This window comes from Schistocerca nitens, chromosome 3 (assembly GCF_023898315.1).
Source record: "Schistocerca nitens isolate TAMUIC-IGC-003100 chromosome 3, iqSchNite1.1, whole genome shotgun sequence".
NCBI classification, from domain to species: Eukaryota; Metazoa; Arthropoda; class Insecta; order Orthoptera; family Acrididae; genus Schistocerca; species Schistocerca nitens.
The window spans coordinates 771,699,613-771,717,169 of record NC_064616.1 but is presented as its reverse complement, the minus strand read 5'-3'; the positions used below and the strand labels follow the sequence as shown (position 1 = coordinate 771,717,169).

General features: G+C 43.2%; 1 protein-coding gene across 2 annotated transcripts in view; it reads right to left on the bottom strand.

Annotated features, from left to right (window-relative positions):
• LOC126248775 (protein phosphatase 1H) overlaps positions 1 to 17,557 on the bottom strand; it is a 174,464-nt gene that overhangs the window by 138,582 nt on the left and 18,325 nt on the right. For both annotated transcript variants that reach the window (XM_049950143.1, XM_049950144.1), the window contains exon 2: positions 11,369 to 11,582. In XM_049950143.1, the coding sequence (XP_049806100.1) occupies positions 11,369 to 11,582 (214 nt within the window). The remainder of the gene's footprint in view (positions 1 to 11,368; positions 11,583 to 17,557) is intronic.

Genomic DNA, 17,557 nt, shown 5'->3' with positions numbered 1-17,557 from the left:
TCCAAAAGTTGGCTCATGCAGTTAAATGTAATCTACAGGGTTATTACGAATGACTGAAGCGATTTCACAGCTCTACAATAACTTTATTATTTGAGATATTTTCACAATGCTTTGCACACACATACAAAAACTCAAAAAGTTTTTTTAGGCATTCACAAATGTTCGATATGTGCCCCTTTAGTGACTCGGCAGACATCAAGCCGATAATCAAGTTCCTCCCACACTCGTTGCAGCATGTCCCCATCAATGAGTTCAAAAGCATCGTTGATGCGAGCTCGCAGTTCTGGCACGTTTCTTGGTAGAGGATGTTTAAACACTGAATCTTTCACATAACCCCACAGAAAGAAATCGCATGGGGTTAAGTCGGGAAAGCGTGGAGGCCATGACATGAATTGCTGATCATGATCTCCACCACGACCGATCCATCGGTTTTCCAATCTCCTGTTTAAGAAATGCCGAACATCATGATGGAAGTGCGGTGGAGCCCCATCCTGTTGAAAGTTGAAGTCAGCGCTGTCGGTCTCCAGTTGTGGCATGAGCCAATTTTCCAGCATGTCCAGATACACGTGTCCTGTAACGTTTTTTTCGCAGAAGAAAAAAGGGGCCGTAAACTTTAAACCGTGAGATTGCACAAAACACGTTAACTTTTGGTGAACTGTGAATTTGCTGCACGAATGCGTGAGGATTCTCTACCGCCCAGATTCGCACATTGTGTGTCTGTTCACTTCACCATTAAGAAAAAAATGTTGCTTCATCACTGAAAACAAGTTTCGCACTGAACGCATCCTCTTCCATGAGCTGTTGCAACCGCACTGAAAATTCAAAGCGTTTGACTTTGACATCGGGCGTCAGGGCTTGTAGCAATTGTAAACGGTAAGGCTTCTGCTTTAGCCTTTTCCGTAAGATTTCCGTGGTACGTTTAGCTCCCTGCTTGCTTTATTCGTCGACTTCCGCGGGCTAAGCGTGAAACTTGCCCGCACGCGTTCAACCGTTTCTTCGCTCACTGCAGGCCGACCCGTTGATTTCCCCTTACAGAGGCATCCAGAAGCTTTAAACTGCGCATACCATCGCCGGATGGAGTTAGCAGTTGGTGGATCTTCGTTGAACTTTGTCCTGAAGTGTCGTTGCACTGTTATGACTGACTGATGTGAGTGCATTTCAAGCACGACATACGCTTTCTCGGTTCCTGTCGCCATTTTGTCTCACTGTGCTCTCGAGCGCTCTGGCGGCAGAAACCTGAAGTGCGGCTTCAGCCGAACAAAACTTTTTGAGTTTTTCTACGTATCTGTAATGTGTCGTGACCATATGTCAATGAATGGAGCTACAGTGAATTTATGAAATCGCTTCAACCATTTGTAATAGCCCTGTATATACGTGCAGTTGAATATGTTCAAATTTTTACTCTTTCTTAACTGTTTGTACACAAATTCCCTAATTGTAATAATCTGTGGATTATTATTAAATTGACATGGTATGCTCCCTTTTTTTTCCTTTCCCAGAGTTGTCAATGCAGGAAAATCGACATGGAATATATATACAGGCATGTGTATTTATCAGTGTTAAAGTTTGTCTGAAATATACAAATCTTTGCTGTAGTGACCAAATGATATAGATTACTCACCTTGTGTGGATTGCTCTTTTTCTATTTTCCTGTTTTGTTGCATACAAGAGATTATTTTATTGATTTATGCAATACTCTTACAATGTCTGTGTTGAACTATTATTTATGTTTTTTTTTTCCTTTTTTTTTTCTCAAAAGCATAATCTATCATCAGCTGTGACATAGTCGCGAATATGAACAGTGATCCATTAATGTCAAATGTTTTTTATTCCAGTCTTTGATCACAATATCAATTCCTTTGATGATGACCGGTTTCAGTCAGTAATGACCATCTTCCGATCTACAATATAAAAATATATACACCTAGTGGGCAGTCTGTCTTTCAACACAATACAACATTACATATCACAATATACTATCATATAACCAGGGAAATATACAGATAAAATATGGTAAAGTGGACCTGTTTTACACCACATCCTAATGTGATAAGGCCATAATGGCATCATTAAAACATATAAATATACTCAGCATGGCATCGTCACATAGATCTAAAATATGGTGTAAAATAGGCCACATAGTCCACACAGTCATTTTGCAACTGGCTACTGAAGTGCAGTAGTTACCAGACATCTGTTTCCCTACACCCTTGCTACTGTGAGCTTAGATGTATTCGTCATTTATGTAAGAAACATAATCTGATAAAAACACATTAGGTAAATACATGTAGCAGACTTTTAAATATCGATAACAGTTGCAGAACCCAAATGTGACACAGTAAAAGGCGAATACAGTTACCCATATAAAATTATTAAAAGGAAATACATAAAGATAATACGTCTGACACTTTTATGGTGAATTTACAGTAAAAAATAAAATATACGTAATACATTGCCTGTATCGACCTATAAATTACATATGCATACTGTTCTCAACATAAATTAGCAAGCAAGGCTAGGTATAAACACGCAAGGCATTAAATGGTTATTGTAGTTTGTTATCAAACACAGCAAAGCAGCCATTTGGCACAAAATCGCTTTGTCAATTGAGTACCCTAGTGGGATCAAGCTTTTTGGCCTTGTGAATCTCCAACAAGTCGAGAGCATGACCCTTCTCTGCCCTGTGTAGAATACGCATACAACTCTCAATATTGCCTACAGTGTGGCCAGTTTCTGCCAAATGCATTCCCAATGCAGTTTTGTTATGTGCCTGCAAATGCTCCCTGAATCTTATTTTAAAAGTACGGCCAGTCTGACCAATATAAAATTTGCCACAACTACTACAAATGATCTTGTAAACCCCAGAACCATCAAATTTATCAGAATAATTACTCAATTTATGTTTTACATGGAGTTTCAGAGTGTTGTTAACTTGAAAACTACATCTAACCTTAGATTTACTGAAACACTTTTCTATTTGTTGGGACATTTTTCCGTAAAATTTCATTGGAATAGTTTTCATGTTTTCTTTATTATTTCTTTTTTTCTGGATGATTGCGGGTCTGCCTACTATTTACTTTCTGTTTATTTATACTATTGTACGGGCGTGTAACATCATTTGCTGAGAAACCGTTGGCTACTGCAATTTGCATTAATGTACTAAGTTCTTAGCATGTTTCATTATTGGCCAATGGTAATCGAAAGAGTCAGTGGATCATAGAGGTGAAAAAGGCCCTTTTAAATCATGGCGGATGCCATAAACTGACACCGATAATAGTGTCTGTACATGTAAGCTTTCTGAAAATCGAAAATTGATGTCTGTTATCAAACTTCTTAATAATAAGGTCTAAATAGTTAATGGAGCCTATTTCTTCAATTTCTGTAGTAAACACTATTTTTTGGTGCATGCTGTCTACGGCTTGAGCAAATGGGGTAACCTCGTTCTTGCCCCCTCTAACAGTAACAAGTTGTCATCGACATAACATTTGTAATATATAGTCTTGTCTTTCAGTCGTGGAAACTTAGCAAAGAACTTACATTCTAAGTTGTTCATAAAAATGTCTGCTAACTTACCAGCCAAACTGTTACCCATCCCAAGAGCATCTTTCTGTTGATATATTTTGCCATTGAAGGTAAAATAGTTATAAGTTAATGCAAATTCTAAAAGTTCTATTAATTTTGTGTATTCTGCAGTACTAATCTTGTATGCGTATTCTACACATGGCAGAGAAGGGTCACGCTCTCGACTTGTTGGAGATTTACATGGCCAAAAAGCATGAGCCCACTAGGGTACTCAATGGACAAAGCGATTTTGTGCCCAATGACTGTTTTGCTTTGTTTGATAACATACTACGATAATCATTTAATGCCTCATGTATTTATACCTAGCCTTGTTTGGTGATTTATGTTGAGAACAGTATGCATTTGCCTTACTTCCATACATTCATCGCTCTAATCCTGTAACTGGTTATATCCTACCTATTCATGGATTGTATGGCCAAACTATATAATTTTATTTATTGACTATTAATATGTTGTATAAAGGTTTTCTGTGGGAGACATATGCTCCCTGCCGCCGTTGGATAAGCAGCTGCCAGCAGAAAGTCGTATAATCCTAGCTCACTCATTTGTTACATAGTTTAATTCTTAATTTCTTTGCGTGTTTTTGGTACTTGCAGTGTTCAAATTCATAAGTTTCGGGCGTATTATAGTATTTGAGAGTTGTAGCATCGCGTTTTAGTACCTGAATAGTGTAAAATCACGTAGTCTCCTTCCGCCGCCAAGCAGTGTGTCAGCAGTGCGCAAGTAGCAGCATTACTGCATTTACTAGGCAATCTTGTATTTTAATAACCATTTAAATTTTGTGTCGATTTGTTTGTGGTCTCTGTAGATTAGTTCAGACGTTCTTTGCACAACCGTTTTTAGCATGGATAGGGACTGCAACTGCTGTGTTCGGATGCAGGCTGAGTTGGCATCCCTTCGCTCCCAGCTTCAGGCAGTGTTTGCTTCGGTCACACAGCTTGAGGCTGTTGCCAATGGGCATCACTGTGGAGGTCTGGATGGGGGTTTGTCGGGGACGGTCAGCTCGTCCCACGCATCCCCCCGATCGGACTATGACTGTGGCTGCCCGGGATACTGCCCACATTGAGGCCGATCCCTCACCTGTGATAGAGTGGGAGGTCATCTCGAGGTGTGGCAGGGGGCGAAAGACATTCCGAAGGGCTGAACGGAAGGCCTCTCCAGTTTGTCTGACGAACTGGTTTCAGGCTCTGTCTCCGGATGATACTGATGTTCAGCCGGTGATGGCTGCTTGTCCTGTTCCAGAGGTTGCCCCTCAGTCTGCAAGATCCGGGCAGTCGCAGAGGGTGGGCTTACTGGTAGTTGGGAGCTCCAACGTCAGGCGCGTAATGGGGCCCCTTAGGGATATGGCAGCAAGAGAGGGGAAGAAAACCAATGTGCACTCCGTGTGCATACCGGGGGGAGTCATTCCAGATGTGGAAAGGGTCCTTCCGGATGCCATGAACGGTACAGGGTGCACCCATCTGCAGGTGGTCGCTCATGTCGGCACCAATGATGTGTGTCGCTATGGATCGGAGGAAATCCTCTCTGGCTTCCGGCGGCTATCTGATTTGCTGAAGACTGCCAGTCTCGCTAGAGGGATGAAAGCAGAGCTCACCATCTGCAGCATCGTCGACAGGACTGACTGCAGACCTTTGGTACAGAGCCGAGTGGAGGGTCTGAATCAGAGGCTGAAACGGTTCTGCGACCGTGTGGGCTGCAGATTCCTCGACTTGCGCCATAGGGTGGTCGGGTTTCGGGTTCCGCTGGATAGGTCAGGAGTCCACTACATGCAGCAAGCGGCTACACGGGTAGCAGGGGTTGTGTGGCGTGGACTAGGTGGTTTTTTAGGTTAGATGGCCTTGGGCAAGTACAGAAAGGGCAACAGCCTCAAAGGGTGGGGGGCAAAGTCAGGACATGCGGGGACCAAGCAGCAATCGGTATTGTAATTGTAAACTGTCGAAGCTGCATTGGTAAAGTACCGGAACTTCAAGTGCTGATAGAAAGCACCGAAGCTGAAATCGTTATAGGTACAGAGAGCTGGCTGAAGCCAGAGATAAATTCAGCCGAAATTTTTACAAAGGCACAGACGGTGTTTAGAAAGGATATATTGCATGCAACCGGTGGTGGCGTGTTTGTCGCTGTTAGTAGTAGTTTATCCTGTAGTGTAGTAGAAGTGGTTAGTTCCTGTGAAACATTATGGGTGGAGGCTACACTCAACAACCGAGCTAGGTTAATAATTGGCTCCTTTTACCGACTTCCTGACTCAGCAGCATTAGTTGCAGAACAACTGAGAGAAAATTTGGAATACATTTCACATAAATTTTCTCAGCATATTATAGTCTTAGGTGGAGATTTCAATTTACCAGATATAGACTGGGACACTCAGATGTTTAGGACGGGTGGTAGGAACAGAGCATCGAGTGACATTATACTGAGTGCACTATCCAAAAATTACCTCGAGCAATTAAACAGAGAACCGACTCATGGAGATAAGATCTTGGACCTACTGATAACAAACAGACCCGAACTTTTCGACTCTGTAAGTGCAGAACAGGGAATCAGTGATCATAAGGCCGTTGCAGCATCCCTGAATATGGAAGTTAATAGGAATATAAAAAAAATGGGAGGAAGGTTTATCTGTTTAGCAAGAGTAATAGAAGGCAGATTTCAGACTACCTAACAGATCAAAACGAAAATTTCTGTTCCGACACTGACAATGTTGAGTGTTTATGGAAAAAGTTTAAGGCAATTAAAATGAGTTTTAGACAGGTACGTGCTGAGTAAAACTGTGAGGGCCGGGAAAAACCCACCGTGATTCAACAACAAAGTTAGGAAGCTACTGCGAAAGCAAAGAGAGCTTCACTCCAAGTTTAAACGCAGCCAAAACCTCTCAGACAAACAGAACCTAAACGATGTCGAAGTTAGCGTAAGGAGGGCTATGCGAGAAGCGTTCAGTGAATTCGAAAGTAAAATTCTATGTACCGACTTGACAGAAAATCCTAGGAAGTTCTGGTCTTACGTTAAATCAGTAAGTGGCTCGAAACAGCATATCCAGACACTCCGGGATGATGATGGCATTGAAACAGAGGATGACATGCATAAAGCTGAAATACTAAACACCTTTTTCCAAAGCTGTTTCACAGAGGAAGACCGCACTGCAGTTCCTTCTCTAAATTCTCGCACAAACGAAAAAATGGCTGACATCGAAATAAGTGTCCAAGGAATAGAAAAGCAACTGGAATCACTCAACAGAGGAAAATCCACTGGACCTGACGGGATACCAATTCGTTTCTACACAGAGTACGCGAAAGAACTTGCTCCCCTTCTGACAGCCGTGTACCACAAGTCTCTAGAGAAACGGAAGGTTCCAAATGATTGGAAAAGAGCACAGGTAGTCCCAGTCTTCAAGAAGGGTCATCGAGCAGATGCACAAAACTATAGACCTATATCTCTGACGTCGATCTGTTGTAGAATTTTAGAACATGTTTTTTGCTCAAGTATCATGTCGTTTATGGAAACCCAGAATCTACTCTGTAGGAATCAACATGGATTCCGGAAACAGCAATCGTGTGAGACCCAACTCCCTTTATTTGTTCATGAGACCCAGAAAATATTAGATACAGGCTCCCAGGTAGATGCTATTTTCCTTGACTTCCGGAAGGTGTTCGATACAGTTCCGCACTGTCGCCTGATAAACAAAGTAAGAGCCTACGGAATATCAGACCAGCTGTGTGGCTGGATTGAAGAGTTTTTAGCAAACAGAACACAGCATGTTGTTATCAATGGGGAGACGTCTACAGACGTTAAAGTAACCTCTGGCGTGCCACAAGGGAGTGTTACGGGACCATTGCTTTTCACAATATATATAAATGACCTAGTAGATAGTGTCGGAAGTTCCATGCGGCTTTTCGCGGATGATGCTGTAGTATACAGAGAAGTTGCAGGATTAGAAAATTGTAGCGAAATGCAGGAAGATCTGCAGCGGATAAGCACTTGGTGCAGGGAGTGGCAACTGACCCTTAACATAGACAAATGTAATGTATTGCAAATACATAGAAAGAATGATCCTTTATTGTATGATTATATGATAGCGGAACAAACACTGGTAGCAGTTACTTCTGTAAAATATCTGGGAGTATGCGTGCGGAACGATTTGAAGTGGAATGATCATATAAAATTAATTGTTGGTAAGGCGGGTACCATGTTGAGATTCATTTGGAGAGTCCTTAGAAAATGTAGTCCATCAACAAAGGAGGTGGCTTACAAAACACTCGTTCGACCTCTACTTGAGTATTGCTCAACAGTGTGGGATCCGTACCAGATCGGGTTGACGAGGAGATAGAGAAGATCCAAAGAAGAGCGGCGCGTTTCGTCACAGGGTTATTTGGTAACCGTGATAGCGTTACGGAGATGTTTAGCAAACTCAAGTGGCAGACTCTGCAAGAGAGGCGCTCTGCATCGCGATGTACCTTGCTCGCCAGGTTTCGAGAGGGTGCGTTTCTGGATGAGGTATCGAATATATTGCTTCCCCCTACTTATACCTCCCGAGGAGATCACGAATGTAAAATTAGAGAGATTCGAGCGCACACGGAGGCTTTCAGATAGTCGTTCTTCCCGCGAACCATACGTGACTGGAACAGAGAAGGGAGGTAATGACAGTGGCACGTAAACTGCCCTCCGCCACACACCGCTGGGTGGCTTGTGAAGTATAAATGTAGATGTAGAACAATGTCTGAAAAGCCCTCTAGTGGTTAAGTTCTTATAATCACTGCATGCCTATGTAACATCTGGGTGGCCAACCCAACAGAGGGTGCTGATCATTGATCTGTCTTTTCTTCAGTTATTTAGTCATATAGAAGTCTTATCTTTTTATAGCTTGCTACAGACGGTGTATTATGTATATTTTATTTTTGACTGTAAATTCACCATTAAAGTGTCAGACCTATTATCTTTATATATTTCCTTTTAATAATTTAATATGGGTAACTGTATTTGTCTTTTACTGTGTCACATTTGGTTTCTATAACAGTTATCGATATTTAAAAGTCTGATACATGTATTTTACCTAATGTGTTTTTATTAGATTATGTTTCTTACGTAAATGATGACTACATCTAAGCCCACAGTAGCAGCATCTATGAAGGATGTAGGCAAACAGATTTCTGGCAGCTACTGCACTTCAGTAGCCAGTTGCAAAATGACTGTGTGGACGATGTGGCCTATTTTACACCATATTTTAGATCTATGTGACGATGCCATGCTGAGTATATTTATATGTTTTAACGATGCCATTATGGCCTTATCACATTAGGATGTGGTGTAGAAGAGATACACTTTACCATATTTTATCTGTATATTTCCCTGGTTATATGATAGTATATTGTGATATGAAATGTTGTATTGTGTTGAAAGACAGACTGCCCACTAGGTGTATATATTTTTATATTGTAGATCGGAAGATGATCACTACTGACTGAAACCGGTCATCATCAAAGGAATTGATATTGTGATCAAAGACTGGAATAAAAAATATTTAGCATAATCTATGTTGCACTGACAGACTGTGTAGACCAAGGTCTAGGTTAGGTTGAAAGGTGACAATTTGATTGCAAGTTGGCGAAGCCAACAAATGTTAAATTATGGTTGAGGTAAAAGACTCATATCTGTAACATAACTGGAGGTCTATGTTAACCTGGAAATTGATAGTTTGATTTTCCATTACTTTCTGTTTACTTGCTTACTTCCCCTCCCTCCCATACACACAGAGAGGACTCTAGACACAAGTAAACAGAGAGAAGAAAATGAAGTCAGTCTTAAGTTATTTATTACATATTTGTGTATATTTGTCCTAGCTTATGAAGTGTTTCTCTCCAAAAATTCAGTCTGATCACACTCTAAACCTAGTATGTTGAGGGGGGTTGTTTCATTAAACACTTAGTAGTTTCCCACAACTAAAATGAAAAATATCATTACACGACTGGCTATGCAAATCAGCTGTTCCACCACCCGAACTTCCCATGACCGTTTGCGAGAGGTGTTACCAACAAACACATCGAGGTTAGTGAGCGGATGGCCCCTACCCAATACATATGCTGAAATGTTACGTTTTTCGTTTTGCAGCTGTCTTCATTATTTATCCCCTCTCTGACGAATTATTTCCTCATAGTTACCTCATGTATCATAATCACTTCACCAATATTCAGTATTAAAGACTTAGATAATTAACTTCTTTTGATGTTACACCCTCTCATTTGGCTGTATAACATTAGTGTGTATCAATAGGTAGGTATATTTTGACCCGAGATTCTGGCTGGCCTTGGACCCTCCAACACTTTTACCTTTATTCCTCTTTCCCTTAAGTAACAGAAAAAGTAACTTACAGTTCTGCAAGCTACAACTATAATAAGCGGCCAGTTGTTATTTCTGCATCACAACAGCCATTATTTTTACACAATCCATGTCTATGTAAGAAATTATATTTGCTTTCTCATGTAATTTTGCAAGGAAATTCCCTGAAAATTTTGAAACAATGGTACTTTATCATAATAGATCTTGGGGTAGTGAAACAATTTAATTTTAGGTATTAATATACCATCACAACCACTCACTAGTCACTTTCATTATGTTGTTGTCGAAAAAGTTCTGATTATTTTTTATCTAGTAGAAAATACGAGGATTGGAACTTTAGTTGTGGCAACTATTTATTTACAGCTCATACAAAATAGATATGGGTTTCAAAGTTTTACTGACCTTCAAAGTAGACACCAGCATTGTGTATAACCCATTGCCAGTGATGTGGAAGTCATAGGATACCCTTAGCAGTGCCAGTTGTGTTGACACTTCGAGCGGCGCGGTCTATTGCCTGACGAATTTGTTCTGAAATGAATGCTGTGAAGTGTTTCCTTCAGTTTAGAAATTGAGTTGAACTAACAAGGGCTTAAGTCAGGGAATTGCAGTAGGTGGTATAGCACTTAGCAGCCCCATCAGTCAAACAAATCAGTAACAGCTTGCACTGTACGTGCTTGAGCATTGTCCTGCCAAATGAGGGTCAGGTCCTCCAGAAAGTGTCATCACTTCTGTCTCTCAGCTGGTCATAAGTTGTGTTCCAGAAACGACCAGCTGAGAGACAGAAGTGATGACACTTCCTACAGGACCTGCCCATCATTTTGCAGGACAATGCTCAAGCACGTGCAGTTCAAGCTGTTACTGATTTGTCTGACTGATGGGGCTGCTAAGTGTTATACCACCTACTGCACTCCCCTGACTTAAGCCCTCGTAAGTTCAACTCGATTTCTAAACTGAAGGAAACAATTCACGGAATTCGTCTCAGAACTGCTACAAATTTGTCAGTCAACAGACCGCGCCGTTCAAACTGTCAACACAACTGGCACTGTTAAGAGCATCCTATGACTTCCACATCACTGGCAATGGGTTATAAACAATGCTGGTGACTACTCTGAAGGTCAGTAAAACTTTGAAACACGTATCTATTTTGTACGAGCTGTAAATAAATTGTTGCCACTACTAAAGTTCCAACCCTCGTATTTCACCAAAAATGTCATGAGGCTGCATTTCATTCTGCAGCTTTACCACTATATGGAAAAGTTGGTCATTTCATTCTGAATCACAAACTTTTTCACAGCTACTACCACCAAGATCAAACAAAATAAAAAAGTACCACACAAAATTTACACAAATCAGCAGTTAGCACAAATACTTTTAAACTTTTAAAACCTAAATTATTTTAGAGATTACAAATAAGTAACACAAGTTCAGACACCTAACCTCTCGGCAAAATAAAACTTACATATAAGAGATGATGTAGTTGATTTGCTGCGGCTACTGATGCTCCAAACCCAGCATGCCCATCGAACAAGGCAAAATATATGTAAGGCAGGGACATCTCATTTCCAATAGATGACGTGGCTAAGGCTTTTGAGGACTCTCCTGCCCTGCGCAGCTCTCGTCTTTCTAGGAATGCCTGGTCTTCATTCCACGTCGACTTCCCAGCATTCACTGCTCTGAAAAAAAAGGAGCACACCATGCCAATTTAATAATAATCCATAGATAATTACAATTAGGGAATTTGTGTACAAACAGTCACGAAAGAGTAAAAATTTGAACATATTCAACTGCAAGTATATAGATTACATTCAACTGCGCAAGCCAACTTTTAGTGTCTAGAGGGATGATACATCATGTACCATTATGATTTTCACTTCCTCCTGCTCCATTCATGAATGATGGGCAGCTAGAACAACTGTCAGTAAGCCACTGTACCAGCAATTTTTTTTTCTCATTTCACTGTCATGGTCATTGCATGTGACATTAGTGGTACGAAGTGATGTGTTTCTTGACTCTTCCTGAAATGTGTACTCTAAATTTTAGCAGCAAACCTCTCCATGATGCTTTTGCACAGACTAAATGCAACTGTTACGAAATGCACAGCAGTACTTTGAATCTTCTCTGTCTTTGCAGTTAATCCTACACAATAACACTCCCAAACTGACTCAAGAAGTGGCTGAATGAGGATTTTATAAGCTCTCTTTTGTGGGGATGAATTACCTTTCCTTAGGATTCCTTCAACGTATCTCAACCACATCTACCATTTTTGTACTTTCAACATTGCAGCCCAGACAGCAATCGTGATAATCTAATATATAACAAACTATCAGCCTCCACTGCGGTAATGAAACCAACCTTTACCCAGGTTTCAGCCGAAATAATTGAGCCTTCTTCAGAAGATATACCTGAATCTATAATTTATCAAAGAAGGCATGGTCTAGTTTTATTTCCAGACCATGCCCTCTTAGACAAATTGTAGATTCAGGTATGTCTTCTGAAGAAGGCTCAATATTTGGGCTGAAACCGAGGTAAAGGTTGGTTTCATTACCGCAATCAAGGCTGATAATTTCATATACATTACATCTACCATTCCTGTAGTTAGTTTTATGTGGTCATTTCACTTTAAAGCAGTCTGAATAATTATTTTTAGGTACTTCACAACATTGATTGTTCCCAGCAATTGATTGAGAATGGTGAAGTCAAACAGCAAAGGTTTCTTTCTATACAATTATTCAGAATAAATTACATTTATTTACTTAGTGTACATCACAGTGGTGACAATTTGAAGTGCTGACTACTGGCTGCATTAAATAATATTTAGTATTAAAAGAACTGCTACCACATAATTTGCTAACCACCAGCAGTTTGACCAAACACAACACTTATGCGACAGGGCAGACTTCTCCATTCTCTCCGTCACTAAATTAAATTAGTTTGTAAGTAATAATGGCAATTTGCAATAGGCAGTGAATGCAGGAAAAATGTTTGTAATAAAATAAAATGCACATGTAACTGTTTAAACACCTAAAGTGAAGAAAATGTATTAACAAATTTAACACAAAGTGTGTGATTACTTATAGGATTCACTGACTGGGAATGTGTATTAGTTTGTGGCTTATGAAAGCTTTGACATGTTGAAGATATGGAATGTAAAATGGTTGTAATGGTATTAGAGAATAACAGGCAACTATATGAGTGGTGACTAAAGGTTTCCATTAAGTTAAACTTAGCAACTGAGTGAATATGTCTCCTTCCACAAGATTGTTTAATGTACTGACAAAAGAGATGTTTTTTTTTTTTTTTTGGGTGGGGGGTGGGAGGTTTAGGGTGCTCAACTACGAAGGTCATTAGTGCCCAGTCACAAATATAAGTGCACATATAATCTGGTAAAACTCAAGGGGGGGCGGGGGGGGGGGGGGGGACACCAGAAAGTTCTTACAAAGACGCAGATAAAATAATTAAAAGAACTAGGTGTCTTTGGATAAGTCCGTCAAAGCAATAAAACGAAAAACACGAGCAGCTGCTCGAGCATCATCAGCTAAAATTTCCTGTAAGGTAGATGGCAGAGACAGGACAACACGAGATTGATTAAAACGGGGACACGACAATAAAACATGGCGCACTGTCAATGCATGACCACAAGGGCACTGCGGGGTGGGGTCACCGGATAGCAGGTAGCGGTGGCTAAACCGGCAATGCCCAATCCGCAACCTGGCCAAAATGACCTCCTCTCGCCGAGATGGTCGGGAGGAGGTTGTCCAAGCTGTTGGGAACAGTTCTATGGCCCGGAGCTCATTTTCTTGAAGTGACGACCACGTATCCCACCATAATGACACAAACCTCTTACAAACAACCCCACTAATGTCAGACGATGGGACACAAAGGGAGGCTGGCCGAGGCAGGAGGACTGCAGCCTTGGCTGCAGCATCAGCAGCCTCATTCCCAGGCACTCCTACATGGCCTGGAACCCACATAAAGCGAACAGGAGAGCCATCATCAGCAAAAGAATGGAGGGATTGCTGGAACCGTTGCACCAAGGGATGGACCGGATATGGAGTTCCAAGGCTCTAAAGAGCACTGAGTGAATCAGAGCAGAGTACATATGGAGAATGGCAGTGGCGGCGGACATAGTGAACGGCCTGACAGAGAGCAAAAAAGCACAGCTGTAAAGCTGGAACATTGATCGAGGAGCCGGTATTTAAAGGTGACGTCCCCAACGACAAAGGCACAGCCGACACCATCGTCAGTTTTGGAGCCATCAGTGTAAATAAAGGTGTTACTGGTGAGTCGCACACAAAGTTCGACAAACCGTGAGCAATACACTGCATCCGGAGTACCCTCCTTCGGGAGCGTGCTGAGGTCAAGTTGAATGTGAACCGGAGCCTGGAGCCAAGGTGGTGTCAGGCTCTCACCTCTCTGAAGGTGGTAGGGAGGGCAAAATCCAATTGTCGAAGCAGGCGACGGAAGCGGACTCCAGGGGGCAGCAGGGCAGACACATACAACCCATACTGACAGTCGAGAGAATCGTCGAAGAAGGACTGATAAGAAGGGTGGTCGGGCATTGACAACAGCCGGCAGGCATACCAACAAAGCAGTACGACGCGCTGGTAGGTCAATGGTAATTCGGCAGCTTCAGCATAAAGACTCTCGACGGGACTAGTATAGAATGCTCCGGTCGCAAGACGTTACCCCCGATGATAGATGGAGTTGAGACGGCGTAAGAGGGATGGCCGAGCAGACGAGGCTCACATAATCCAGCTTTGATTGGACTATGGACCGATATAAGCGAAGCAGGACAGTGCGATCCGCTCCCCAAGATGAACCACTAAGAACACGGAGGACATTAAGGGAACGTGTACAACGGGCAGCCAAATAAGAGACATGCGAAGACCAACAAAGTTTCCTGTCCAGTGTGAGCCCTAGAAACTTCGTTGTCTCCACGAATGGGAGAACAACGGGACCGAGATGTAAGGATGGTGAAAGGAATGCTTTGTATCACCAAAAGTTGATGCAAACCGTCTTCTCTTCAGAGAACTGGAAGCCATTAGCCACACTCCATGAGTATAGGCTGTGAAGACAACGATGAAGGCAGCGCTCCAGGAGGCATGTTCTCTGGGCACTGCAGTAGATTGCGAAGTCATCGACGAAAAGAGAGCCTGAGACGTTAGGTGGAATGCAATCCATAATTGGATTGATCGCTATGGCAAAAAGGGCTACGCTCAAAACAGAGCCCTGAGGCACTCCGTTCTCCTGGAGTGAGACGTCGGACAATACGGAACCCACACGTACCCTAAACATTCGATCTGTTAAAAATGAATCAATAAAAAGGGGCAGGCGACCACGTAGGCCCCACCTGCGCATAGTGCGGAGGATACCTCCTCTCCAACAGGTATCGTAAGCCTTCTCCAAATCAAAGAACACAGCTACCATTTGGCGCTTTCGCAAAAAGTTGTTCATGATGAATGTCGACAAGGTCACAAGGTGGTCAACAAAGGAGCGGCGTCGACGAAAACCGCATTGAACATTGATAAGTAGCCGTCGTGATTCAAGAATCCAAACCAACCGAGTGTTAACCATGTGCTCCATCACCTTACAGACACAGCTTGTAAGAGAAATTGGGTGGTAACTAGAAGGAAGGTGTCTATCCTTCCCAGGTTTGGGTATGGGAACAACAACGGCCTCACGCCAATGCATGGGGACCTGACCTTCGGTCCAGACGCGATTATAGGTACGAAGAAGAAAGCATTTGCCTGCCAGAGAAAGGTGTGTCAGCATCTAAATGTGACTGGCATCTAGCCCCGGAACAGAGGACCGGGACAGTACAAGTGCACGGTCGAGTTCCCACATGGTAAAGGGGGCATTATAATCTTCCAGCTTCAGCGAGAGGAAGGAAGGTCGCCGAGCCTCTTCTGCCTCTTTTCTGGGAAGGAAGGCAGGGTGGTAATGGGCGGAGCTTCAAACCTCCGCGAAAAAGTGGCCGAAGGCATTGGAGACATCCAGAGGGTCCACAAGTACCTCATTACCTGAAGTCAAGTGAGGTATCGTGGAGGGGGCCTTAATGCCCGACAGCCGGCGCAGGCCACCCCAGGCGACAGAAGAGGGAGTAAAACTGTTAAAGGAGCTTGTGAAAGAGGCCCAACAAGCTTTTTGCTGTCTTTGATGACTCGACGACATTGGGCTCGGAGTCGTTTGTAATTAATACAATTCGACAGCGTAGGATGGCGGCGAAAGGTACGTAAAGCACATCGTCGAGCACAAATAGTGTCTCTGCAAGCCTCATTCCACCAGGGGACTGAAACGCGACGTGAAGAAGAGGTAGTAGGAGAAATGGAACGTTCGGCAGCATTTATGATAACAACCGTGAGGTATTCGACCTGACTGTCACAGCTGAGAAAATCTTGGTCCGGAATGGTCACCAGGGAGGATTAAAGTCCCCAGTCAGCTTTCGGTATGTTCCAGCTCGAGGGACGTGGGGATAGGGTGTGGTGCAGGAGACTAACGACACAGGGGAAATGGTCGCTCGAATAGGTGTCAGAAATGACATACCATTCGAACCGACGGGCAAGAGTGGTAGAACAGATCGAGAGGTTCAAGTGGGAGTAGGTATGAGTAGAGTCCGAGAGGAAAGTTGGGGCACCAGTATTGAGGCAGACAAGATTGAGATGGTTGAAAACATCCACCAAGACGGAGCCTCTCTGACAGGATGCAGGAGAACCCCAAAGGGGATGATGGGCATTGAAGTCGCCAAACAATAAAAACGGCGGAGGAATCTCAGCAATCAGCCCGACTATCTGTGGATGACGATGGAGTGTAGACAGTACAAGCAGAAAAAGTAAAGGCAGAAAGAGTAATACGGACAGCTATTGCTTGGAGTGGGGTGGTCAATGGCATGGGATGGTAATAGACATTGTCCCGAATGAGCAACATGACCCCACCACGAGCTGGAATACCGTCCAAAGGGGTTAGGTCAGATCGCTCGGAGGTATAGTGGGTAAAAACAATACGGTCAGTTGGGCGTAACTTCGTTTCCTGGAGACCAATGACGAGCGGAAAGTGCAGGCGTAGGAGCAGCTGTAATTCCTCACGATTAGATCGAATACCTCTTATATTCCAATGTAACAGAGCCATCGCGAATCAGAGAAAGGGGGAACGAAATGGGTGAAGAGCTGGTCACCTCGGCGGCAGCGGAGAGCCAGATTTCGAGGGAACATCGCTAGAACCGTCGGGAGGCGGATCCTGTTCCAACGAGTCGTTGCCAGCTGCGGCCACAATCCTGGGTTGCGCACGAGGGGCAGCATCTTCTGCCGACAACAGGCCAGCTGAGCGCCTGGCAGCAGAGCATCCCGACGAAACTGAGGACGGCCGGGAGCATAGACTGTCGGATGGAGCATCAGACGAAACGTGCCGGGGTGGAGAGGGGGATAAAGACTTCTTCTTTGAGGCCTTCTAGGAAGACCAATGAGTCATAGGGATGGTGGGCTGTGGGGGCTGCACCCGAAGAAAGTCCTCACACTCGAGGTCCTTTTTTGAACGCCGGACCTCGGAAGCCGGGGTCCGTAATATTTCCCCGATGGACACCTGAGAAGAGGATCGCTTCTCAGGCGGCGGAGGAGGAGGAGGAGGAGGAGGAGGAGGAGGAAGGGTGGCCCCT